At 43.1% G+C, this 26709-nt stretch overlaps 1 protein-coding gene across 15 annotated transcripts in view; it reads left to right on the forward strand.

The window, feature by feature from the left end:
- Nucleotides 1-26709, forward strand: part of Myo1b (myosin Ib) — a 161712-nt gene that overhangs the window by 70706 nt on the left and 64297 nt on the right. For all 15 annotated transcript variants that reach the window (XR_015628381.1, XR_015628383.1, XR_015628382.1 and 12 more), the window contains 3 exon segments: nucleotides 8206-8300; nucleotides 18282-18386; nucleotides 22771-22817. Coding sequence is in view for 12 of the 15 variants with exons in the window: in NM_001432365.1 (NP_001419294.1) it covers nucleotides 8206-8300; nucleotides 18282-18386; nucleotides 22771-22817 (247 nt within the window). In the remaining 3 variants the exon portion in view is untranslated.

Genomic DNA, 26709 nt, shown 5'->3' on the forward strand with positions numbered 1-26709 from the left:
TTAAGGCCACTTATGCATGGTGCTATGACTGAAGCTTTCAAGCAGATGCTCCAGAGCTGTGCATTGGGGTTCACTTTGGAGCTTTATGTTGTGTGTGGCACCATGCAAAAACTGTTTGAGGCCCTCTGGGTGAGAGCACGCTCGTGTCCATGTTAAGTCTCGCACTGCCTGTTCTAGATCGTTAGGCATGGCCGCACTCCCAACCTTCCTGAAGTCCTTAGCCAGGGTGCAGAGAGGAGGAGGGTTACTAAGACTCTCCAGGAGGGCGTGCCTGTTTCTCTTTTTATAATTGCTCCTGCGTGGTAGAGGAAAACTGCAGGGAAACAGGCAGGGTGTGTCTGGCCTTTGGGGTCTACTCATGCCTATATGGTAGACTTTTTGGTATGTAGACATGTTAGCAATTAAAAAAAAAAAAACACCACCATAAAACATAGCAACCAAATAATGTGCAGAAGAGACCTCGAAACGTGAACTTCCCTCAGTGCGTGATGTAAGCTCCCATGGAGGAGACCAGTCTCTGGAGTAAGGGAAGGAAGCGAGTTTCTAGAAGGGCTTGTCTACATCAGGAGACCCTGATGCCGCTTGAGTCTAGAACTTCATTGTTTGGTGACACAGGCTTCTTTCTCCACATCTTAATTGCAGTCCTCTGACACTGCCCTTCAACTCCAATATATTTTCTCTATAAAATTAAGACATGGAAGTCTAAATGATGTGTCCCAGATTTGCATCCTAATTCGAATAGATGAGTATAACACCTTGTGTTTGGAGAGCGCCTGTTGGGCTGTCCTTTTTCCTTTCCGGTTAGTTCTGGCTGCCTGAGAAATCCTGGGACATGCTACTATTGCTACCCTTTGTGATGGAGCAAAACACATACATCTTTGTAGAAATCTTTCCAACCATGATTTGGGGGACAGAACTCATGGGGCCTGGCGAGGTGGCTACTTTCCTATTCTTTCAACCTTGATGTAAACTGAGTCATTAGCTCTAGTTAGCATCCCAGTCCTTCTCTGAGCACTGGCTACATTTCAGACATTGTTCAGGGCTCACTCTGATCATGGAGGCTTAACAGTGAGCCAAGCTCACTAAGAAGCTAATTTTCTTTTACAACTGGACTTCTTTTCTGTTGAGGAATTTTTAACCCCCCTCCCCAAAGTGTACTTGGGGTTCTAGTTCAAACGCCATCTCCTCCACCCCAAAACTCTGATTACCATGGTCAGAGCTTCTTGCACCTCTTTAGTGTGCAGGGTCTCCCAGCTCAGCGTTGTCTCCTGAGAGTGGCCTTCCTGTGGCCCACCTGGCTAGTGCTAAACTGTGATGTCTGAGCCCTTGTGCCCTCTGGACCCAGCACCTGCACGGGGTCCTTAGAGTTTATACTGGAATGTGGAAACATGGAGGTCGTGCTTTTCTGAACAACCTAAACATTTGGCCTGAGAGCCCAATGTGTCCTCCAGCTGGTAAAGAGAGTTTGGTTAGGAAGGGTCTTTAGACGGACTCTACCGGGCTAAGTCTCCAGGACTCAGTTGCCTATAATAGGGTCATAGAAGCTGGCTGTGAATGAGCCAACTTGGAATAAGGGAATAAATAATACATTTAAAGTTCTGCCACATTTGTGCCAACAATTTGTTTAAACTGTGTTTACCTTGAGCTGGAAAGGCTGTTCCTGTAGATGTGATTATTTTAATGAGAATTGGGAAATAAAAGATGATTGTTAGAATTTCCTTATTGAAAGAGATACTAAAAATACCCGAGGGTTAATTGGGTTTGAGTTAAGAGCCCCGGTTGTGTATTTGTTCTTTCCTCCAAGTTGTGTGTTTTACTCATTTTTGGAGAGGGGAAATAACATAATTTCCTCCTAGCCCCCATAATTTCCTCTGCTTCCTCCTGGCCTCTGGCCTTGCTTATGGCTTAGGATTCAGATCTTGCAGTTTTCCACTCTCCCTTAGCCAAAGCCGCTGTCTCTCTCCGTTTTCTGGATGTTAGGAAGTACATTGTCATGTTTGTTAGCATTCTCTTGTGGGGGCTTTGAGGCCTTTTCCTGTTTTTCAGGCTTCCAGAGGGCTTCAGAGCCCCCACTCTTAAGTGCGTCATCCTAGGTGAGCATACCAGGGCCCCAGCCCTTGTAAATGACCTTGACCCTGCCTCTGCATACACGTACAAGTTAGTGAGTAAAGAACGAGATGGGGCGCCTGTGCCTCACTGCGTTCCCTTCAGTAGCCAAGACTGGTAAAGAAGTGGCGCTAGGTAGAGTTAGTCTCCTTTGAGCTCTTTCCCAGTCCAGGAAGAACGCTGTTAGTGAGGAGGACTCTGGCCCTCTGGTAGCATGTTGGTGCCCCAGACTTTCTGGGTATCGCTGTCGTTAACTTTTCTGAAGGTAGTCCTTGGCAGTACATCCGATTTGCAATTAAATTCCAAAATGATGCTTCCAGGCCACAAGGGCCAAAGTTTCCCAGATATGACTTTCAAAGCTGAATCCAGTCCTTTTCCTTCCTGGGATGGTTTAGTCTCCCCAAGTCTCTTATCTGCTTTCTGATGCCCTGTCTCCAGCCCTGGCTTCTGCAGTCACTTGTGAAAAGAACCATCACTGGTCTAGCCCACCATCCAGTGCCCATCAGCACCATATCTGTCTGGTAAAAGGAGAGGTGTTCATGGTGTTTATTCTGTTGGGTGAGTCTCAGGCCAGTCTGGTGGGCCTCAATAAACTGTAGAGTCTCCATTATGATTTTGATAATGGGGTCCAAAGATATTGGATATGACCCCAAGCACTTTTGTACTAAGGGCATTGTAATAAAAATTTCTAAAATGTCAAAAGAACACTCATTTAATTAATTGATTAGCTAATTAATTAATTTTAGTGCTGACAGTTGAACCCAGGGCCTCATACATGCTAGTATTAACTCAGTACCTCTGTCAAGTTGAATTTTTTTTTGTAACTAGCATGTGAGCTTTTAAGATAGAAAACATTTCTTGTTAAATCTGGTGCTCAATTACTAGAGTGTGCAGTCAAGTCATGTGGGTATTTTTATCATGCCTTGAAATGTAACACGTGAAGTACCGTTTGAAGTATTTTGTCCACTAAGTGATTATACCTGACCATAAAGATTAATATTTATTTTTGAGTGACAAGATATGAAATCTGTGAACACCGAGGTTGGCGGGCCAGTATGTACCGATGGGAGCGTGTTTTCTGGATGGCAGCATGGGTCTAAAGGAGGGAGTCTTGGGTCTGTGTGCCATGTTTTGCTCTGAAGCTGGACCTTTAACCTTTCATTTCATGTTCTGCTCTCGTCAGTACAGAACAGATGCCTTCATTTTGATTAGCCACAGTGATATTTTGTCAGTGGCCAGTAGAGACATAGCTTTTCCAGTTAAAATGCAGCTCGAAGAATATTTAGGCTATGAATGTGTATGACCTTAGGAGTTTAATAAGCTAAAATACTTTTAGAAAATTATAATCATCAAAAAATACACTTTAGTACCATTGTGTTTTGTTGTACTGTAGTACGATATTTTTCTTCTATTGGGTTGGCAGTTTGGGTCTTTCTCTGAGTTTGGATGTAGAAAAGGAAAGTATAGTTCCTTTTTAAAAATCAAATCAAAACACAAGAGCAGTTCTTTTAAATATAACTCCTGTGGGCAGCCTGTCTGGACTCATTCTTTTGTATCCATTCTCACATGCCATGTGATTGACTCAGTTTACCTTCTGTGTTTGTTAGAGACAGGGTCTCATGTTGCTGCAGGCAATCCTTGAACTCTCCATGCAGAGGAGGAGTGCCTGAACTGATCCTGCTGCCTTCACCTCTTGAGTGGCTGTGCTAGCATAGGCCAAAAGTGCAGTAAAACTGCCCAACGCAAAAGTACCGCCTCTGTAAGGATGAGGCTGCCCCTTATGAGGTGGTAGAATGACTCTCTCATAGATGGGTAGAACAGCTCTCACGTGGATGGTTGGAACACTGATTTAGAACAAGGTGATATCTCCCAAGAGGATAAACATTGCTGAATTAACAGTCCAAGACAGGTAAGTATATAAAATATTCACAAAGTCTTTTACAAGGAAGCCAACTTGGGGACTTTCCCTCAGGAAACAAAACCCCGAAGTCTCTCCCTTTCCTCCTCTTAAGTCTTCTTGTGGGCTGCCTTGCCTCTTCATCAGGCTGAAAATGAAGTTAGATTTAGCAGATGGAACTTAGGCACTTTTAAGCACATTATTTTTTTGGGAGTGGAGAGGTAACTTAGTTTAGAAACACTGAGATGTCAGAGCTGAACCAGAGTTAGAAGAGGAAAGAGACAGTCGGGATTTTAGTTCTGGAGGAGAACGCCGAGTCTGAGCTATTTGAAGAGGGCTGAGTTGAGAAGGGAAATTCCCTAGGGTGGTTTAATGACTCTGGGATTCAGGATCACATGGGAGGGAATGCCAGTTTGAGAGCCTTAGAAGACGAGCATTTGAATCAGGAGGGTGGAATCATTTATCTGAGTTCAGGAGAGTTTTCTGAAACAGATTCTAGCCTGTTAAACACTAGTTAACAGAGTGGTCCAACTGAGAGTGCTTGGAACAGACAGGGTGTGTTTCCACGCTACCCATTTGGACAGAGCTGGAGACACTGAAACCTGGACTGCTCTTGGGCTTGTGTGCTTATGTTGGAGTGGTGGCGTCATGTTGGAAGCTCAGGCTTCGTTTCTGCTCTGCACTTGAGGTGAAACAAACTTATCGAGGAAATGGCAGGGTGGAGAGTGGAGAGTGTGGAGAAGGAAGCCCTGCCATTGCCCCTGATGACCATGCAGGGTGAACCACTATGATTAACACTCTTGAGTAGAAATAAGGCAGAGGAAGAGCATAAATACCATCTGGGCTCTTTGTAGCACACAACCCACCATTCTACCCTCACAGAAAATGACAGATGAGCCCAAACCAAACTTTTGAAACTAAAACATGGTAATAGGCAGAAAATGCACAGTGGATGTATCTTGGTGCTTGCTGGGCAAAGTTTGGTGGGCAGCTGGGTAGCTGATCTGGAAGCCTTGGGAATACCGTTGCTCTCATTCTTAAGGCTCAACTCCAGGGCAGAAGAGGTGGTGGGGATGAGTTTGTGTAGAGTTGCCAAGGAGGAAGAGGAGTACATCCAGAAAAGGGATTGTGTTCTTCGGGGGCATTCTTTTGGTCATTTAAAGAAGAAGTGGAGATCTGTGTCTGTAAGAGTTAAGTGTGTCATTGGGACTGGAGGTAGGTGTGTCCCTGGTCAGAGCCAGGCAGCTTTTAAAGTGCTCAAGTATTTTGGTACATACTCATGGCGTTTGGAAATCAGTCACTTTCTAGAGTCTTAAAAGAAGAAACATCCCCTTTTAGTTCTTTATCTTTTGCTAAAATTATGTCTCCCATTTGATGAATCAAGTCCTTAAACAGTTAAGTACTGTTGGTTTTCTGTATCCATGGATTCAAGCAACCTTGGATCAAAAACACCAAGAGAGCAAATTGCGTTTGCGCTGAACATGTGCAGACTTCTCTCTCCCTTTGTCATTATTACATGGTACAGCTATTTGTGGCACTAGCATTGGGAGAAGCATCGCAATCCTCCAGAGACGATGTAAAGTATTCCGGGAGCTGTGCAGGGATTATTTGGAAACACATAACTTTATAAAAGGGGGTTGGACATCCACCCCCATCCAGGGAGAGTCGGGAAAAGGAATGTCAGAATATGCTAGTAGAAAAAAATTCTTCATAGATAGTACTAGTAAGGGATAATTATATTTCTATTTGGTCAGACAGAAAAAAAATTAAGTGTTCAGCTTAGGGGTTTTGCCCACAGTAAACCCCTGGAAGAATTACTTAGTCATTTTCCCCAACTTTTTATGTGTGTGCATCTATGGGCCAAATGCTGTTATTCCTGTCTGAAGCAATTTTTCATTATTCGGTGATTAAATAATACTATAGAAACAACACTAAACCCAGTCCTGGAACCACCAATAGAGACCTGTATTCAGCAATTCACGAGGAGTTCAGTAAATCTTTGTGGTTGGAAAACTTCTTTTGTAGTCACTGTAATGCACTTTCCTGCCTTGCGTGCCAAAGAAGACATTGTGAGTGACATCTCTGAACTGTTATCTGGAAGTTGGAGAAGTGGGAGGGGAGGCAGGCGAGGAAGAAAGTCTAAGCAATGTTCTCCTTCCCTGCACGAAGGTCATGGAGGGAACGAGACTCTGGGAATTATGTGTTTGATGGAGCTCCCTCACTCCAGCACCGTCCTTGTTCAGAGACAGTGCATGTGTGCATTCATCCTGCCTTGCACTGGTCATGTTACATATTAGATTTAAAGCTGTGTGCGTGGCACAGGGATTAGTTGGCTAGAAAGCCTCTACCATGCAGGAGCTTATGCTGTGGAAGGGATAACGACGTCTACCTCTCTTTACTTCATTGGTGTTTATTCAATGGTAGCTTAGTTTACTTATTACATACAAGGCCAGAGATATGTCTGTGTAAAGGTTACAAAGTAAGAGTGGGGCAGCTCGCCTCTGGCACCATACGGCAGGAGATAAGATATGGAAGCTTAGACTATGTTTGAACTCCTCTGTGCCTAGCCTTCCTGCCTCCAGCTTGCTTTCTTTGGGCTCCTTTGTCACACTGTGACCCAGCCGAAGGCAGAGGCTATGTCGGTTCTGTCCCTGTCATTTAATGCTGGCAGTATGAAGGTATAGCCTTGTGTGTGCCGGTCTTGGGAGATTTAAAATGAGTAAGCATAAATGAGTTGTGGAAAATTGAAGCAAACGGAACTGTTCCTAGCTCTCAGTACCGCCTATTCTGCTCTCAGGTATAGCCCTGCAGCGTGACACCTAAGCACGTCTTTTGTTCCTAAATGGGACCCTGTGTAGTCCTTCTCAGGTCCCCTTCCATATGCCTTCTTTCTAGCACTGGAAGTGCTCCTACAGCCTGTGTCAGTCTGCTTCCCTGGCACTTTGTTTATGCCCAGAAGCTCTTTGCCTTGCAAATTTATTCTTTGGAACTAATTTTCCACCTCCTAAAGTTTCTCTTCTCGGACTCCAGTACCTGGTCTTGGGTCCCTGTCTCCTATGCAGTGCTCTCTGCTTTATCAGGCTTGATAGAGCAGAGGCTTGAGCTATTCATTTTTGTCTCTTCTCTGCTTTCCGCTCAGAACTCACAAAAGAGGCTGAATATTATTTTATATTCCCAGCTTGTTCTTAACACGCTCTCAGTAAATGATGTCTTAACGAATGAGAAGTAGGATCTTGGCAAAAGTATTTATCATATTGCCCAGAGTTTTTTCATTTTTTTTCAATGAAAGAGAGACATTTACCTTGTTAGTAAAACTCGAGGAGGGACAGACCGACAGGAGGACTGGCCTCGGTGTCATGATAGGGAGGTTCTGTCATCATAAGGATGAGAAGCTGGGCTCCAGGCAGTGGCCAAGAACCATGGTGAGCTCCATAGTACCCAGTGGGCCTTAAGTTCCACCTTGCATTATCAAGCTCTGTATTTATTTAGCCTCATAGTTGTTATAACTAGGTGATATTTGAATGTGCTCTGCTAATGTTTGGGAAAAGATTTTTTCATTATTATATTGAGGCTTCCATAAATTGATAATGCTTTCTCACTATATCAAAATGCTCGAGGATTGCCCTGAACAATACAATCTCAATATTATCCAGCGTAAACATGGCAGTGTGACATTTTCTTGGTTCTCTGAATTACCTAGATTTTTTTTTTTTAAAGATTTATTTATTATCTATAAGTACACTGGAGCTGTCTTCAGACACACCAGAAGAGGGCATCAGATCTCATTACAGATGGTTGTGAGCCACCATGTGGTTGCTGGGAATTGAACTCAGGATCTCTGGAAGAACTCTTAACCACTGAACCATCTCTCCAGTCCAGTTACCTAGATTTTAATAGAAACACCACACACACACAGACACACACACACACACACACACACACACACACACACACACACACAGGAGGGATAAGTAAAATTTCATTTTAAAATAAATAAATCAGTGTTATTTGCTTAGTAGAGAATTCATGGGAGAAGGTAAATGGGACAGAAAAGATGGATATATTGATCTGTATTCTTCAAAAATTGGCAAGAAATAAAATGTGATCATTTGAAGCAAGTTACAGAGGCCCTTAAAATACCCATAGTTACCAGATAAGCACATATTAACCAGCTGAATCCCCCTGCATTTTTTTTCTCGCAGCTTTGCTTTGTCGGATGAAGCATACAGATCCCTCCGTGATCAAGATAAAGATCAGTGCATTCTCATTACTGGGGAGAGTGGAGCGGGAAAAACAGGTGAGACCACCAGACAGACCTGGCCCTTTCGGGAAGGCAGATGCTGCTGAAAGGCAGCTGGAAAGGAGCCAGGTGGCCCTCAAGAGCCAGGTGCCCACAGCTGCTGTGCAGGGGCTGTGATGGCCACAGTTGGTGTTCTGTGGACAACTCTTCTCTCATGTGAGGGGTCAAGGCGCCATCGAGGTGCCGGCCAGTGTAAGTCCCAGCACTGGTTCTCAGCCTTTTAATGCTGTGACCCTTTAATACAGCTCCTCATGTTGTGATGACTCCCAATCATAAAGTTATTTTCATTGCTACTTGATAACTGGAAATTTGCTACTGTTAGGAATTTTAACGTAAATATCTGATACTCAACACCTGTGAAAGGCTCATTTGACCCTCTGCCCCAACACCAAAAGGGTTTGTGACGCACAGGTTGAGAACCACTGCTCTAGAGTCTTTTGATCCTAAAGAATTGAGATTATGTAGATATTGGACAGCGCTTCTGATAGAAGCGCTCCGTGTGGTCCTGAATGAGGAAATGGTTTTGTTCTGGAACGATTTGGAAGTACTCTGCATACAAACTGGGAAAGGAGAAGACTGGTTCTGTTTCTTTGTTGAAACAGAAGGGCAAAGGGGGTTGGGGGAGGGTGTGACTTTCATGTTTCTCTATAAAATGCTTCAGATGAGAATCTCATAACTGGTCTTCCTCTGAGTATGCAGAAATGTGGCTGTAAGTGTTTCCATCTTGTATGCTATTTTAATGATTAGACTTAATGGTTTCTGAGTCCTCACTGATCAAGAAAAGAAACTTTCCTCACAATTGTGCAGTCGCCTGAGTCCATGTTAGCTCAGCCTCAAAAGCTTCCCTCTCAAGCTTCAGGATGGCTTTTCCTGTATGCTGCCTCCTTGCGCTTTCTCAAGGGGCACCCCTTTTCCACAGCCCCCTGTAATGAACAGTGAATTGTGAGGTAAGTGGCCAACGTCTTTACTCGAGCCCTTTGGAGACACACTGCATGGTTTCTTTAGGTGTGGTACAGGGTGTAGGTGCTGAAGGGGCAGAAATTCAGGAAGCCCCAAGTCACACAAGCATAGTGTCATAGGTTGGAAGAGATTTTATAGGCCATCCCATGTGAAACCCTCCTCATGGGGCGGCTAAACCCCTTGTGGTGATGGAGGGTTTTTAACATTGTATTTGACTTACAGGTTCAACTAGTAAGTTTTTCTTCACCTCCCTCTGTCTCCCAAATGCTAGGATTTCAGTGTTTACCATCATATCCAACCTCAAGCTAGTATTGGTGACAAGATTATTTCAAACATACATGTAAGATCTTTTATAAAACAGACAAACTCACGTTTTTGTCGCTCCTGTTCTTGTTGAACTTCTGAGGAATTAGCACGTCCTTGTTTTGCACTCTCTCAGTTACTATTATACTTGGGTCATCATAGTCGTAGTTATTTTACCCTGAGCTGTGCTTGGCAGCATATTTATTATGGAGAAATTGAGAGACAAAATGGTTCAGCAGTTTCCTGAATGTCTCTGTTACATTTACTGCAGCTGTGATAAAAATATCTTAAGGGAGAAAAGTTTGTTTTAGCTCAGATTTCCAGGTTATAGCCCGTTGAAGTCCGGGGCGCTTGAGAGAGCTGGTTACATTGTATCCACAGTCACGAGCAGAGAGAGCAGAGACATCTTTACTTATCGCTCTGTAGTCTCTCCTTAGGTAACCTCACATTCTTTTTCTAATTATTCTAATATCTTCTGCATTTCTACTTCCACCTAGCATTGCTTATTTAATCTGTGTCATCACTACGGGATAAGCACACCTGAACGGTTCTGATTCATCTCAGACTGATCATATGTAGAGCAGATTTGATTTTTCTTTTCTCTTTGCTGTTCTGACCTCAGTGAATTAGACTATATTGTGTCATAACCTCATTATGGAGGTATCCCTGTCAGTATTTTTTTAACACTCTATCTATCTATCTATCTATCTATCTATCTATCTATCTATCTATCTATCTTTTTTTATTTATTTAATGCATTTGTGTGCACTGTCGCTCTCTTCAGACACACCAGAAGGGGGCATCAGATCCCATTACAGATAGTTGGGAACCACCATGTGCTTGCTGGGAATTGAACTCAGGACCTCTGGAAGAGCTCTTAATCACTGAGCCATCTCTCCAGCCCAACCTGTCAGTATTTTTAATACCATCTTCTCCTGTACCTTACATTCAGGTCCATGTCTATTTCCATCAGTCTGTCTCTAGAAAATATGTAACATGAGGTTGTTCTTCCTTTCTTTTTGTTCACACAGAGCTTCTAGTCCAAGACACCCAGCTGTGATTTCCCGGGAGTGATATTCATAGCCATTCTAAGGAGTCTCTTGTCCCCTTCGTCTACCCCAGTCTCTTTTATAGACATTGTTTTTTTGACTGTTTAGATGATGGGAACTTTAACATGAAGAGTCGCCGTGGGGATGGCTTACTCTTTACTTGTCTCTTCTTATTCTTTCATAAGAAATGAAATTACTTCCTCGAAGCCCCCACACTATCCTGACTCTTCAGGATGGCCAGTGTAAGTGGTGTCGAACAACACAGAGTTTTAATATTGATGCATTTGCTTATTTATTTCTTTAGCTTTAAAGGCATAGGATGCTTTCGTTTGACATGCTGGCTTAGCTGCTTGATGTCTTTATCTGGTGGGGAGGCAGCCCTTATAGCAGGTGTCTGTACTTTCTCTGCCTCTCTCTCATCTTGTCTTTTCTCATTACGTCCGGCAGTCCACCAGTTCACTTCTCAGAGCTTGCTTTCTGTTTTCTCTTGGAAGGAATTCTTTATTCGATCCTCTTTGTGACTAAAGCCCTTTTTAAAAGGGTATTCCGCCTGTATCCCTGCGTTCTTAAGTGAGTCATTTGGAAATGGGCTGTGGTCACCTTTGAGCATATGTCTAAGAAGTCATCGGTCTCCTAATTAGTTCCAGCAGTGTAGGGCACCCTTCTCAGAACTGCTGAACACTGCCACTCGTTCCCGAAGCCAGGTTCCATCTCTTGGTAGGATTGTGACTTTTTTTAAGACACAGCAGAGGTGGATGGTGCTGCCTCATTCAGAAGATTGGCGTTCACACTTTCTGAGAAGAAAAAAAAAAGCAGAAAACCCACCTCACTCCATGGATGCAGGGGACTCTTGCTTTGTTGTGTGTGGGTTTCTACTTAGTAGCCGCCATACTGTCACCTGTGGTTCTTTCTTCCATTTCTGCTCTCCTGGATGGATTCCTTCCTCAGTGTCTGGAAACCGAGGGTGGCTTTGCAGGACTGTCATATTTGCAGCACACAGCGTAGGTGCCGATCAGCCCGAAGCTGGAGGGTTCTCAGCCTCAGTTCAGAGTCAGAGGCCATGCTGACTGATAGCACTAAAACAAAGGAGATGTAGAGACATACAGAGTCCAAAAGTTCACATGAGTGCCCATATTCAAAACGACTGTCATAACTACACCTCTTGGAAGCCTCCAGTCCACTGGTAGTAGGCCGGCTGTTTCCGCAGGACTAGGTCCTTGGATGGTCTTTTACATTATCCCGAGGTTACTGGAAACATCTGGTCTGTTTCTGAGGTGGTGTGCCTTAGCTGACCATTATTACCAACCCTGTGGTGTGGAGAGAGGTGTTGCTATACTGCAGAACAGCTGCTGTTCGTACCCACTCAGCCGCACTCTTGGTTGGTGCTAACTTCTAAGCCCCTTTCTCACAGATCTTAACGGCATATCCTGACATCTAGTCCCTGTGGAGACTCAGGTTTTGGTGGTCATTGTATCTTTTTCCGTGTTTGTTTATTTTTAAAATTGATCATAGGAAAGTTGCCTCCAGTTTGATTAGGATGTTAAGTTGTTACTAGACTCTAAAATTCAATAAAGCCCAGGATTTGTGTGCATTAAAAGTCTCTGTTTCATGGAATTATTTATGAGAAAATGAAATGATTGAGGTTGAATATAGGGATTGTATTAAGAGGAGTTTGGGAAGGGGTTTTAATCTTGACTCTGAGGGAGGAGAGAAGCCAGACCACACTTGAGATTGCACATCATCGCACTCACGACTTTAATGATTTCAGTTCTGCACACATGCAGCCATTCAACTTTCGTTAGTAGGTGCATGAGACGGAATAGAATCGTCGCTTACAAAGAGTCTAAAATGTACATTACAAAGAGTGTTTTTATTTAGAATCTATACTTAGTACTTCAGACAGAACTGCCATGCAGTGTCAGAGGGCTTATTTTATATGAAGTAATTAATTTAACTGGGCCATAAAAACCCCTTGGCAGATGATGTTATTAGTCATAAACACTGGAGATGCTCTTATGCTACTGGGTTATATAATATGGGCTTTTAGGGAGAGGCATGAACTCTTTGAGTGCTTTGGGGGTGCTCTTTAATTCATCACTGCTGTGCTAAATAAAAAATTCATCATGCCTTTTAAAAGTGCCCAGCTATTTCAAGGCAGTGAACGTGGAGTTCACTCCTATGAATTCAGATCCTTCGTGGCAAACTATTCAAGCTTCTGGAGCGGGAGCACAAACTCTTCAAGCTTCAGGAGGCAGCACATGAGGGAACCGTCAGATCCGCATGCCTCCTAGGACATGGTCACATTCTGCACATCAGTTTATAGGAGCTCACCAGCTGTCTGCTTGTAGAGTTTGGAGCCTACCTTGCTCATCAAGACCCCAAATGACCTGGGTCCAGTTTATGTGTGCGGTAGTTCTCTGACTGCAGCCATGAGGATCTGACTTAAGCATTGAAAACACCATGCTGGGGCAGAAAAACTAAGCAGGCTCAGGGCTAAGATGCACCATGCTATTCTGCTTCTTCCTGACACATGTATTTTATATGACTCACCATAGAGTCTGCGGCTCTCCCAAGAGGTAGATTACGTATGATTTTATTTCAGTGAAAATGTTACAAGGCACTCTCCTCTTGTAGTAAAGTCTCCAGCTCTCTTTTTCTATCTCTGTGTGTGTGTGTGTGTGTGTGTGTGTGTGTGTGTGTGTGTGTGTGTGATATGTGCCATGTCATATGTGTAGAGTTCAGAGAATAATAACCAGTGGGAATTGAGTCTTCTTCCACCATGTGTGTCACAAGTATCAAACTGGCTGCCTGGCTTGGCTGCAGGCACCTTTATTCATTAAGCTCTTTTGCTGGCCCCATGCCTATATTTCTTACCAAAAAATTCTTATCTTTTGTTTTCATTGATGTAGCTCCTGGTTGCCTGTCTGATTGGTTTGGATATTCTGTAGCTGGGTTGCGAAGCCCTGAGGACTCTAAAGGAGATGTCCTTCTCAGTAGCAGAAGGATTGTTTCATTGAACACAAATATGGCTTCATTATTATAAGTGTTCTTACTTTTGTTTGTTCTTTTTTTTTTTTTTTTTGAGACAGGATCTCACTATTTAGCCCTGGTTGTACTGGAAGGCTGGTCTTGAGCTCAGACATCCACCTGCCTCAGTCTCCTGAGTGCTGGAGTTAAAGGTGTGCACCACCACCACCTGGCAGTCATTCTTACTCTTAATGTCGCTCAAACACCAGACCTGTGTAACAAACAGCTGGGTCCCTAGAACAACTTTGATGTTTTAATCAAGAGGACAGAGCAGTAGATAAATAAATCAGAACCCTTGCCCCCACTGTGTGTGTGTATGCGTGCGTGCATGAGAGAGAAAGAGAGAGAGAGAGAGAGAGAGAGAGAGAGAGAGAGAGAGACTTATCTGACCTTATGTGACATGCATGCCATTTCATGCATCTGTGAATGCAACTCTTGCAGATGTCTACTAACTCTTACACCAATCTACTAAAGCTTGTGACCCAAAGATTAAAATGCATTTGCTCATACTAACAGCTCCATCTGCCCAGTCCTGAGAGAGACTGAACCCAAGCAGAGCCCACTTGGTGACCATGCAGAGGCCTTATGCCTTAGGGAACCCCATGATCAGGATCACACGTCCGTTTTGTTTTTCCTTTTTCACTCACCTACCACCAATATGAAATGTTCTCTCAATAAAAATTATTGTATGTGAATTCACTTCAATTTTTGGTTAGGGGACACGTATAATAACATTATTCAAACCCAAGGCCAAGTGCCAAAGAATACAGACAAGTTAGTTATTTTTACCCTTATAATCCTTGAAAGTCTCCAGAATGAGTTATCTATAAGCTCTTTTCCTTGTAGGGATTATGGCATAGATAGCCTGAGCTAGAAGTATCTTATTATAGGTTACTGGTCTGGTAGTACAGAATATGTGTGAAACCTTAAATGCTTTACTGTGTTCTATGAGAAGAGATTTTGGCCTTGAAAATCATATTTTGTCTAGCTGCTGACAGAACTTCAAGTTCCATGTAGACATAAATTGGAATATGACTGGGTTAGATTACATGATGCAGTCTTCATTGATTCTAAGCTGTCTGGTGACATTTTGCCAAGTTTAAGACTCTATTTGTAGACTTACCAGTCAGTAATTAAAAAACTTGGTTTTGAAGGAGGATGATGTCTAACTCTTCCCTATCTTTAGCACTGTATGTTTCCTTTATAGGGGTCATTACATGAAGATTTAGTTTTTATAAATACATAAAGATTCGAAAACAGATTCAGATTTATCCAAACTTTAGAGCTTAAGGGAAAGGAGGCTGAAGGCCTCGTGTGATCAGTGTACTCTCCTGTCCCAGCATGACGAGGCGTGAAAACAGCATGGCCATGAGGCTTGTCTCTACATTTAATGGTGATTTTAAAAGTAGCAGCTGTCTTGTGAGTTACTTGTGTTAAAGATCAGATAGTATGTCAGTGAAAAAAATGTGGGAGTTATTTCTGTTAGACAGCCTGGCTTTATTTGAAAAAAAAATGTGCATGTATTTGTGTGTGAGGGCATGTTATGGTGGTCAGATGACAACTCCAGGGGTTGCCCCTTACCCTCCACCTTGTGACTTCTGCATGGGCTACAAGGATCTCAACCAAGGTTGTTGGGCCTGAGCAGCAAGCATTTTTACCCACCAACCCTTCTCCCTATTCTCCTGGAAAGTAATTTATTTTTAATTCCTGTCTCTAGAAATGAATTATTAAAATGAGTTGTGTGATAGAATTCCTTAAGGAAACTAAGAATGCAAGCATAGATACTTTTAGAAATAAATCGTTAAAACGAGTTATGTCCTTGAAATATACTTAAAAACTATTTGGATTGTTTAAGTATATTTTAAAGGTAGTAAAAGTGCCTACCTCCATTGAATTAGACCAGCTTTACCGGTCAGTAGGTTCTGTAGGTTTACGTGTGTTGTAATAGGTGATGTAAACCCAGTGGATATTCCACACGATCTGCTTCCAGACACAATCCTGCCTCTTTCTGGGCCATCCACGGGCTCCGAGAGGCCACATCAGGTCTACTGTCACCAGTGGGCTCTTTCTTGTTCGATCACCTTCCCTTCTTCCCCAGATTCATCTGGACCAAAACAGGGTTTCCAGAGGGGCCATTGTGGTTGAGTCTCAAGTTTGAAGCTTAACTGAAGAAAGCTCCAGTTACCAGAATAAAAAACCTAGCCTGTTGTGTGTGTGTGTGTGTGTGTGTGTGTGTGTGTGTGTGTGTGTATGTGTGTGCGTGTGTGCGTGTGCATGTGTGTGCGTGTGTATGTGTGTGCATGTGTGTGCGTGTGTGTGTATGTGTGTGTGTGTTTTATTTTAGATTAACTAACAGAAAACTTACCCTTTTATTTTATTTAAAGCATATTTTGTTTAAGAGAATTTTTTGCTATAAATAGATTCAGTTTTCTAGCTTTTTTTTTTCTTTCAAAAAAAGGAGACAATCCCTAGTATATATGAGTGTATTAGTGTGCAGTGGAGCAGAGAATGGTACTCTGGAGGCAGAAAATGAGGAAGGGCCAGGAAGTGTGACAATGACTGTAGATGTAGACACCATTTCTAGAGATCCTGGGCAGTGCCCAGCAGACAGGATGTCAGCATCCATCAGATCTAGAGAGAGGAATGTCAGTTCAGATCAAGGGCAGAGGCACACTTGGCCACCAAAGACTCAAGGGAAATACAGCAATTATACAGCAAATCCCTGAGAATAGTGGGGTGTGCTTGGGGACTGGCTTAGCTAGGTTGTGAAGAGACACCGTGACCACAGCAACTCTTATAAAGGAAAACATTTAATTGGGGCTGGCTTACAGTTTCAGAGGTTTCAGTCCATTATCATCACAGTGGGAAACATGGTGGGAAAGCATGCAGACAGATAGAGTACTGGAGGAGCCAAAATGTTTTTATCTTGATCCTCAGGCAGCAGAAGGAGACTGTGGACCACAGTGGGCAGATCTTGAGCATAAGAGTCCCCAAAGACTGTCCCCATAGTGACACACTTCCTCCAACAAAGCCCTAGTTCCCAATAGTGCTAGTACCTGTGGGCCAAGCATTCAAACACAGGAGTCTGTGGGGCCATTCCTATTTAAACCACACAGGGACTTTGAATAAAGGCTATTTCATGTGATCTTGCAAAGATAAAAAGGTCACTGAACTTTTATGGTTGTTAAAGGGAGGTAGCAACAGTGGATCATCATAGACTACTAGAGAAGTATGGCTCCATTTAGATTACCCAGAAAGGAAACTAGATCGAGATTTAACTGTACTCCTTGAATTGAGATTTAACTCACCCTCTAACTAAAGTTCTTAAGACTCCCCCAGTTTGTTTCTTTCTTCATTCCATACATGCTAGTCCTCCCAAAGGACACCAGAGCCTTATGACCTACGTAGATCCTTGGAGTTTCTCACTTCCTGTGAGTTGACTCTTTATATTGTTCAGGTGTCCACATGCACGTTCACATACTGTTCAGCTTGTTCATCCATTGTTTGCCTTGAGGAGATGGTACTCTAATCTATCTATGAAGCTTCTCATGAGAAACAGCCATGCCAGGGTAGCCATAGTTGATCCATTTGCAGGTGCATCATCAGATATCTGAGAAGGGTTTCCTGCCCATAGATAGTAGCACCAAATAAAGATTGGAAACAGTGCTAGATTTGCATACCCTAACTATCTAGACCAGTGCATTTTGTTCTGCTGACTCTTAGTTGAACATTTCCCAGATGTTGACAATGGATTATTGGAGCTAGACCCATGGGCAGACTCCATGGCAAATAAACCTGAAGGAAAGCATTCTAGAGTCCTGTTGGAGTTCTGCAACATGCAGGAGCACAATAAGGGCTCTAAGAAGCTCTTTGATAGGGACACTTGCTTCGCTGTGTGTATTTTCCTCACTAAGGATCCACGTTCTTTGGCCTTGAATCACCTTCTCTTTGAACACATGCCCATAGGCTATCCCTTGGAATCAAGGGTTAAAGGGGTTGGTTCTGGGTAGAACATGTTTCAAGAGTCATTGACTGGCAAGAAGAATAAAACAAACAGAAACGGAACTTGTCCCTCTCCCCACCCTAGCTAAGAATTATCTCTGTGTAGTGGGTTCTTCATCAGCTTGACTTTCAGGGTTACTTATAAAATGTACAAAAATGACTGTGCCCGAGGATTGTAAATCCCTATTAGCTGCTCACTTTTGGAACTGAACAGTAATCAGCCTGACCTGATCAAAACACATTGATTTGACTCAGAAACTATTTTGAAGGAAAACAGTTCTTTTAAACTTCAGGACTACATTTGGCAAAGATGTACAGATGCCCACGTTATTTTTGGCTTGAATCATGAGCAGAACATAGTTGTATGTGCTTGATTGCTCTGAATTCGACTCTCCTGAGATTTTTGTTGACCGTGTAACTTAGCTTTAGTTTTTAACAGCTCAGAAATGAGCTTCAAGTGCAAGCCGTATTCTAACCGAATTGTTGATATGTCAGCTTAAAATGCATAGCTGAAAACGTTTCCAAAACATGTCTACCCAACAATAAAGATGTTTGGAAATGCAGCTAGTGAATCCTCTCTCCAAGTATGATTCAAAGATTCTTTATAATTGAGTAACATGGCTCTTTTCCTCCACAGAGGCCAGCAAGCTTGTGATGTCCTATGTCGCTGCAGTGTGTGGAAAAGGAGCAGAAGTTAATCAGGTCAAGGAACAGCTTCTCCAGTCCACCCCTGTCCTGGAAGGTGAGAATTTCATGTTTGGACCTTGTGAGTCAGTTCACTTCAACTGCCCAGTGTTCAGGGTGGGAAGAGGACACAGTTCAGGCCAAAGCCTATTGAGGGATTAAGCCTCATCCCCTGAGAGGCTTTGTTTCAAGTACTTAAAAGAGAATAGTTTACTCTTGGAGAAGGAACTTTCCCATTTAAAAATATCTTTCTTTGCCATTCAATTTTTATTTAACTTACTTTGATGTGCTTTTAAGAAATTGACTGTTTTTTTGCAGTTGGTGGTGCAGTGGTGTTCTATCATTCATGGTAATGCCTGTGGCTGCTTGTGTCTGTTGTCATGGAAATCAAGGACTAAAGAAAGCCCAAATGCTATCTATTCTCCTAAGTTCTGTTGTTAGCTCTCTGGTAACTAGCTCATATTCTTAGAGGGTAGAAATGTAAGAACAAAATCCTGCTAAGGTAGGTTTCATTCGGAGGCCTCTCTCGTCTTAGCGGTAACTCCCACCTTGCTGTTCATGTGAGCTCTTCTTTCTGTGTTTCTTGGGGAACACAGAAACAGAAGTGTGCTTCCTGGTGTCCCTTCTCCACACTCCATGCTCCATGCCCTAAACTCATAGTAAGTCCCTCGCAAAGGCTCACCTCTGGACTCTGTCCCATTGAGGGTTAGCCCTTTAACATCATCAAGGATGAGATGAATCCTTTTACGAGATGGAGAATGACATTTACCTTTGGTATGAATCATGCTCACATTAAACATGAAATTAGGATCCTGGAGAATGGCTCCGTGATAAGAATACTTGCTGTTCTTGCAGAGGATCTGGGTTTGGTTCCTAGCATATACATGGCCCCTTACAACTGTCGGTAACTCTGGTTCCAGAGTTACTTCTGACTGTAGGAGACACCAGGCACAGATGTGGTTTTTGTGTGTGTGCGCACGCGCCCCCCCCCACCCCCAGTGCTTACCTGCATGTGTTTTACACACACACACAAAATAAAAAAAGAGCAAATCTTTTTTTTTTTAATTTATTATTTTTCTATTTATATGAATACACTGTAGCTGTCATCAGATGTACCAGAAGAGGGCATTGGATCCCATTACAGATGGTTGTGAGCCACCATGTGGTTGCTGGGAATTGAACTCAGGACCTCTGGAAGAGCAGCCAGTGCTCTTAACCGCTGAACCCCAAATCTTTTCTTTACATCATGAAATTCCAGCTTTTCCTTATTGGAGGGAGGCTGTTAAATTTGCTTTATAGTATAAGCATGTTGGTATTGTGACTAACACAGTTGGAACACCAATTGGATTTCCTAGCCTAGAAGCTGCTGTGCTGGGCCTATCTTTGTTATGAGTGTGAGGCCTATCCTAGGCATTATGGCCTCTCTTGCTACATCCTTGTACCTGTTAGGTTAAAAATTATCTCCAGACGTTGGCAGCTGTTCCCCGGGGAGTCAAATGCACACTTTTAGATCTGGGCTGGAGGAATAGTTTGACTCACCCCATTTATTGCTCCGACTGAGCACAGAAGGACAAGGCTGAAGGCGGACGAAAGCAGAGCTGCCTTGGGGTTGGTAGGCAACTCTTGACATGGAGGGTCACGATCCCTCTCTGTTGCCTTGTCTACTCTGGCCGGTCCTTCCCTCTGGGAACTCTTCTTGCACTCTGAGCATTTACTGTGACTTTGTGCTTCAGAGAACACACCCTGCCCAACTGAGGTGCTGACGGGCAGCGTGGGAGAGGCAGGGAGACTGATAGGCTGTTACATTTTGAGCTCTTCTCCATTTAGCACCTTAGCCGATGGCGTCTGTAAGAAGCGGCATCTCTGAGACTTGGCCTTGTCGCTCCCCGCCTTTGCTTCCAGGTTCAGTGCTCTGCATGAGCTGTCTCTGCCCATGCTCATTTTAGGAATGCTGTGGTCGCAAGAAACAGCGTAGCCGGAATGTTGCAGCTTGCATTTTTGACTAGGATCTTATTATTTGGTGGTATCTGAACCGAGGCCGCAGTGCAGGAAATGGGAGAAATGTCCACTGTGGGTGTGTGTTATCTTTTATGGGAATGCTTTGCTTTTTAACTGGAACTGCTACTGTAAATGAACGTTTAGAACAACGAACTTTATTAAAAAAAAAAACCCAACAACTATGGAATGTGTGTCGGGAGTTCTATAATGGAGCACTTGTTTCAGATTTCTAGACTCAGAGTAAAAGACTTGAGTGTTTAGGGTTGTGCTCGGTAATATGCAGCTCAGACTTGTTTGAGGAAAACGTAGTTTATGGCTTGCAGATGGGCTCTGAACGGAGTTCTGGATCAGTCTTTCACTTCCCCCTGACTGTCAAGCCACAGTACATTGATCTTTATGTGTCAGCATCTTGAGCTGGGCTTTGGTTCTGTACTAATTAGTTGACTTGGCAGGCCTACATTTCAAACCTGGCATAAAGGATTAGCCCACAAAGGCATGGGAAATGTCACAGTTTAATGGGGACCAGGTTGAGTGTCTACTGTCATCAAGGTTGCGTTTATGGCTGACATTTGATCGGCAGTGGATTTGTGGGGATCCCCTCTTCCTCAGCATATTTCCTTTGGTGAGTGTTTCTAGTGCTTCTCTCTCAGCCTGTCTTCTTTTGAAGTAAGAGTTTGGGCTCATCAAACTGTACTTAGCTCAAACATCTTTAATATAAGGAACCTTCTCTGTTGACTTTGTAAATTCTGTCTTAACCCATCTTGAACCAACTATGTGATGTTGGTTGAAATAAGGACTGGCTAGCCTAGAACTTACAATGTTGAGCAGGCTGGCCTTCAGCTCACAGAGATCTGCCTTCAGGTGTAGGGATTAAATACTCGCACCACTGCACCCAGACAGTTGCGTGTTTTTAATTTAAAAGGTTGATATGGGACCAGTGAGATGGCTCAGTGGGTAAAAGTACTTGCCACCAAGCCTCATTTCCTGAGTTCAGTCCCCAGCACCCATGTGGTAGGAGAGAGAGAACCAACTCTTTTAAGTTCTCCTCTTGACTTCCACATACCTACTTCCAGTAAATAATACAAACAAATGGTTTTTAAACGACATAAATCACTGATTTAACAAGAAACATCACACATTGGGTTTGGCTGCTAAATGGTCAAAGTTGGGTGTTCCCTAAGAATACCTCCTCCTCTCCGGGGGCTTCTTTCAGGACTAGGTGTCCTCTCAAGAAGGTCTTGCGCTCTGTGACACTTCCTTGTCACCCCAATCCTCACTCGCATTTAACTTGACAAAGCCATGGAGGCTTCTGAAATGCAATTTCTAGCGTCTTATTCAAAAGGTTCATTTCATTTAACCACATGTTCGGGAATGGTGCTGCTAGTCTCAATTGAGGCTCCTAGTCTCCAAACAGCTTGGGTTGGAGGGGGGCTTGGTGGAAATGCAGAGTTCCGTGTCTTCCAGGGTGTACCGGGATGGAGTACCGTAACACAAGAGCCTTACGTGACTGGGTTCCCTTCAGGGTTTGGGGCATCCTCTCTACATATGTGGCTTGCATCCACACCACTCTGTTTCCATCACTCTAGGTTGGCTTGTGAGTGAGTGTGCACAGGCTTGGTGAAACAATCCATTTGCCTCACAACTATGCCATCACCCGTGTTAAACAGGACCGACCATTCTGTGCCCGGGGCAGAACCCCCTGGAATTCTCACAGGCCCTCATTTCAAAAGGAGTCCCAGGGCAGATTGGTCTTCTTGAAGCAACTAAGATCAAAACAAACTTGGGCTTTACATTTTGGGTCACTTAAGTTCCCTTTATGTTCTAGAAAGTTTCATATAGGTCTGCCTGTTGGGCCTAAGCTACCAAAACATGAGTCGTTTTTATCTTATTTTAAATGACTCATTTTCCGACTCTCAGTATAGTTCTTACTGTACTGTAGTTATATAATTACATTTACATAAATAGCCTTATTTCAAAATTGAAGTTTTAGTTTCACATGCCTCCTGCAATCCATATTCCCCACCCACGTGCATCAAACCCATAATAATAGAAAATGATTTCTGAAATAACTCTACTGGTAGTTTTGGCAGAGATCAAGGCACCTGTCTGCTGCCCGCTAGATTCCCGTCTGAAGGAGTTAAACAGTGTCAACCGGGGAAGATTAAATTTAGAGTAATACTTGAAACAAGGCCAAGATTCAAGACTGTCACTTGCTCTTTTTTTCTGTGTATTTCTAACCACTGGAGGGAAGTTTAAGAAACTTATTAAAATTTCTGGAAGCTATATTTGCATGGGAATTATGCGTAGAAATGGCATTGCTGCGAGCTGTGCTTGCCAGAGTTATTCCTGTTCAGAACGACAGTTGCTTTATGTTTCTGCTCAGTAATCTTTTTTTTTCTCTCTCTCTATCAGCTTTAATGATGCATCTGTTTCTTTCTCACTAGCTTTTGGAAATGCCAAGACTGTAAGGAATGACAATTCATCCAGATTCGTAAGTATTTGTATAAGCGTAAGTGCTAACACTAATATTTAGTCCATGTGTGTTTAAACAAGCAGATGTTTAATATTTCTTAATACACACATCTTCAAAGGCAGACAGCATCCACCCCCAGTCGAGACCACTTACTGTAGGTTCTGTAAGAGTTCTTTGGGTTTCTTGTCATCGTCGTTGTTGTTGTTCTGTTTTCTGAGTTTTTTTTTTTCTTTTCAGTTTTTTTTTTTTTGGGGGGGGGAGTGGCAAGGTATTTTTATTATGTTTCTTCAATCAAAAAATTACAGGAGTTTAAAGAAGGCTCTTTATAATCATTTCCTACTCAGCTAGCGTTTGGTATTTAGAAGATGGGGTGCGTTTTAAAACCTGTTGGCAGTAAAATCACTTAGTGCAAGGGTCTAGGGGAACTGAGTACTACACACTGAAACTAGTGAGTGTCTTGTCGTGACTGAGTCTGGGCCTTGCTGCTGTTCGCCCTCCACTCCTGTTACAGTCCAGCATGCTGGCGAGCTTGGTCCTCTCCAGCTCACATCAGACCCCTGATCTTCACGAAGATACAAACACTACCCGTGTTTTTGCCTTTTGCAGTTCTGGAGACTTTGTGCCTGCTAAGTTATACCTTGTAGTACCCCACTTTTTCTTCTCTCTGCTTCTTTAGGTTACAGGGTTTTGTTAAGTCCCTCAGGCTGGCCTTGAACTTACTATAGCTCAGGTAGGCCTTGAACTCTATTGCCTCAGCATCCTGAGTAGGTGGGACTATAAATCTGTTTAATTTGGTCTGACTCCATGAAGGGACGTTGAGATTTTTTTCTTCTTTTGTGGTTTAACCAAATTTTTGTATTAAAAGATCATTTACTTGAGCAGTCTTCTTACCCATTACTCATAACACTGGTAATTTCTGATGCTTGCCTACCAGAGATTCTCCATGCCCCCACCTCAGCTCCCTCTTGGCCTTCTTACACAGGTTGTCCAAAGCTTAAAGAAAGAAATGGTCTCTGTGGAAAATAGGAAGCTAAATAAGTTCTTAAACCCAAGGCTGTGAATTTTCCCATCGGATCAGCCCGTAAAGCTCTTACAGCCAGTTTGATCTGGGTGTTTTCTTGTTTGGTAACATGGATAATCTTGTTACATAAATAGAATTTGAAGTGAAGTAATTCCATTGATCGGGCTTCTTTATGTGATAAAAATTTAATTTAAAGATATTTACAAATATATGTGACCATGGTGGTACAAAGGCAGAAAACTATATTACTAAAAAGGTCATTATAGTGCAATTTAAGATTTAGTGAATGGCTTGGTAGGTGATTTATCTTATTAAATAGCTTTAGAGAAATCCTCTTATAACATGAGTATTAGGATTTGAGATTAACACTTGATTAGAGGCTAAATCATTTCACGCCTAGCTTCTAGTAATTTCTCTGCTTTGTGGTCTATGACTTGATTAATAACACACCCAAATGCGTGTTATAATTTTATAACTGGGCTCCATGCTATTTTGTGTGTGACTGTGCTATTGTATTGGTATTGGACAGTATCCTTGACTACGTTCCAGTTGGTTAACCTAGAATGGATTTGTTGATCACTTTACTAAGAAATCTGACAGAGCCTGTTCTTCTGTAGTTAAGACACATTGGTCATACTGACACTTGTAACCAATGCATTCAAAGACATACCCCAGTATCTCCCATATGCCCCAGTACTTTTAGTTTGACTTCTGTAACCTTTTTTTTTTCTTTTAAGAAAGAGACTCAGTGTTTTAGGGCTTTATTAGCGTCATAGCTTAAGCAGTACGGGAAACGTCTACTGCGTGCAGACTGTAAGCCAGATAAGCACTGACGGGAAGAGGATAGTAGTACTTACACTGTTAAAAAGTGGTTTTGTCCAACCTCTCAGTCGTTAAGATTTGTGTATTTTGAGACAGGGTTTCCCTATGTAGCCCTGGCTGTTCTGGAACTCTGTCTCAACTCACAGAGATATTCCTACCTGTGCCTCTCGAGTAGTAGTAATAAAGGCATGTGCTACCTACTGTTCAATAAGAACTTTAGCCCAGTAGAGGTGCACACTTTTAATCCCAGCAGTTGGGAGACAGAGACAGGTGGATCTCTGAGTTTGAGGCCAGCCTGGTCTGCGTAGTGAGTTCCAGGACAGCCAAAGCTACAGAGAAACCCTGTCTGGAAGAACCAGGAAAAAAATAAATAAATTGTATGGATTTGTTTCTGCATTTTACTATAAGTATAGGTTTCCTTACACCTCCTGTATAGCCCGTGGCCTTTCTCTCTGGTAGCTGGAGTGATCTTTGCAGACAGGTTCCAGCAAGCCTCTGTGGTGCCCCTTTGCTTTTACAGTGCAAACTCTTTCGGCAGCTTCCAGGGCTTGTCTGGCTGAAACACTGCCTCTGCTTCTTAGTCCCCCTCAGTCTGCCTCAGCTTCACACACCTTTGTGGCCCTCTGGCATCCCAAGTGCTTTTCAACCCCAAGCCTTTGCAGTCGTATGTGGAGTCCACTATAGACCTGCACATGCTGGGTGGTATGTTGAATTATTTGTGTCTCCCTTCAAATGATACCTTGGTAAAACCTTTCATATACTCTGACTTCATCTTGATTTTATTTTATTTAAGGTATTTATTACTCTTTAGCATTCCTGTATCAGATTACCTCATTTTGTCATCCTTGACTTGAGAGTCTTAGAGGCATCATGGGAACAGGTATTCTGACTTCCTTGTGTACCTTTTAAACTCTTATAGTTAGAAGAGTGCATGGTACCGCCATAGACACTCAGAAAACACTCAACCAGTGAATGCTTCTCTTTAAGAAGCTTATGTAGACCGATTAGGGAAGTTGGCCATACCTAAAAATAGTGATGACCCAGTGCATACACTTGTAAGTTTTTCAGAAAGATGCTAGGGTAGAAGACAATGTTAAAGGGTCTCAAAAGTCCTCTGGAGAACAGGAAAGATTGGCTGGGAACCATGAGGAAGCCGGGGCCTAAATTTACCATAGTTTGTTTCTGGACCTAAGAGTATGTGGAAGGGGTTTTAAGACCATGGACTAAGATTCCAACTGGAGTGTGCTAAGAGTCAAGTTTAGAGTCCTTATACATTGTTTTTAAGTTACAGAAAGCTACAAGTCATTTCCTAGTAGACTAGTGACATCGCCAGGACCCAGCTTTAGATGAGCTATGAGGGCGTGGCTGCCTTAGGGCCATTCTTTCTTTGAGGAAATTCTCACAGCTGTCCAGCAGTTCCCTGGTGGTTGTCTTCCTGTTCTCCTCTCTGTCATGTTTCTACTCTTACTGTTTACTGTCTGGCAGCTTCTTCTGGGAAGTCATCAGGCCCTCGATCTGAATTAATCCTAGAGCTAGTGCCTCGTCTGTGTGTGTGTCCCTGCATACACCCGCAGTGAAGTTTTTGGTTTTGGTTTTGTTTTTCTCATGGCGTCCAAATACCTTACAAAGCCAACTTAGGAAGGATTTATTTTGGCTCATGGTTTAAGGAGAAGCACCCATGATGATCCCTGACACTATGCCATCTGTCTTTATTTGTTCCCCGTGTCCAAAATGTTCTACAACCTTCCCAAAGAGCACCACTAGCTGGGACCTAATGTTGAAACATCAAGCCGTGGGGAATAGTTCACACTCACACCTTGGAAGATTTCTAACTCTGGTCTCACTAAACCCCTCCACCTGCTCTCTGGATTCCTTAGCCTCCTGTGCCCAGGGACTTCTGTGGAAGTTAGCTCCTTCTTGGGAGTCAATCCCTAGCCCACCTCTTGTAGAGTTTACTTTCCTCATCTCTCGCTCCTTTGCCCCTGTGTTGCCTGTGTCCCAGCTCTTCTGGAGGGCCTCTCTGTCAAGCCACAGCCTGTCCCTGTGGCTCTGGTTAGCTCTCCATTT

This window comes from Rattus norvegicus, chromosome 9 (assembly GCF_021556685.1).
Source record: "Rattus norvegicus strain SHRSP/BbbUtx chromosome 9, alternate assembly SHRSP_T2T, whole genome shotgun sequence".
NCBI lineage: Eukaryota > Metazoa > Chordata > Mammalia > Rodentia > Muridae > Rattus > Rattus norvegicus.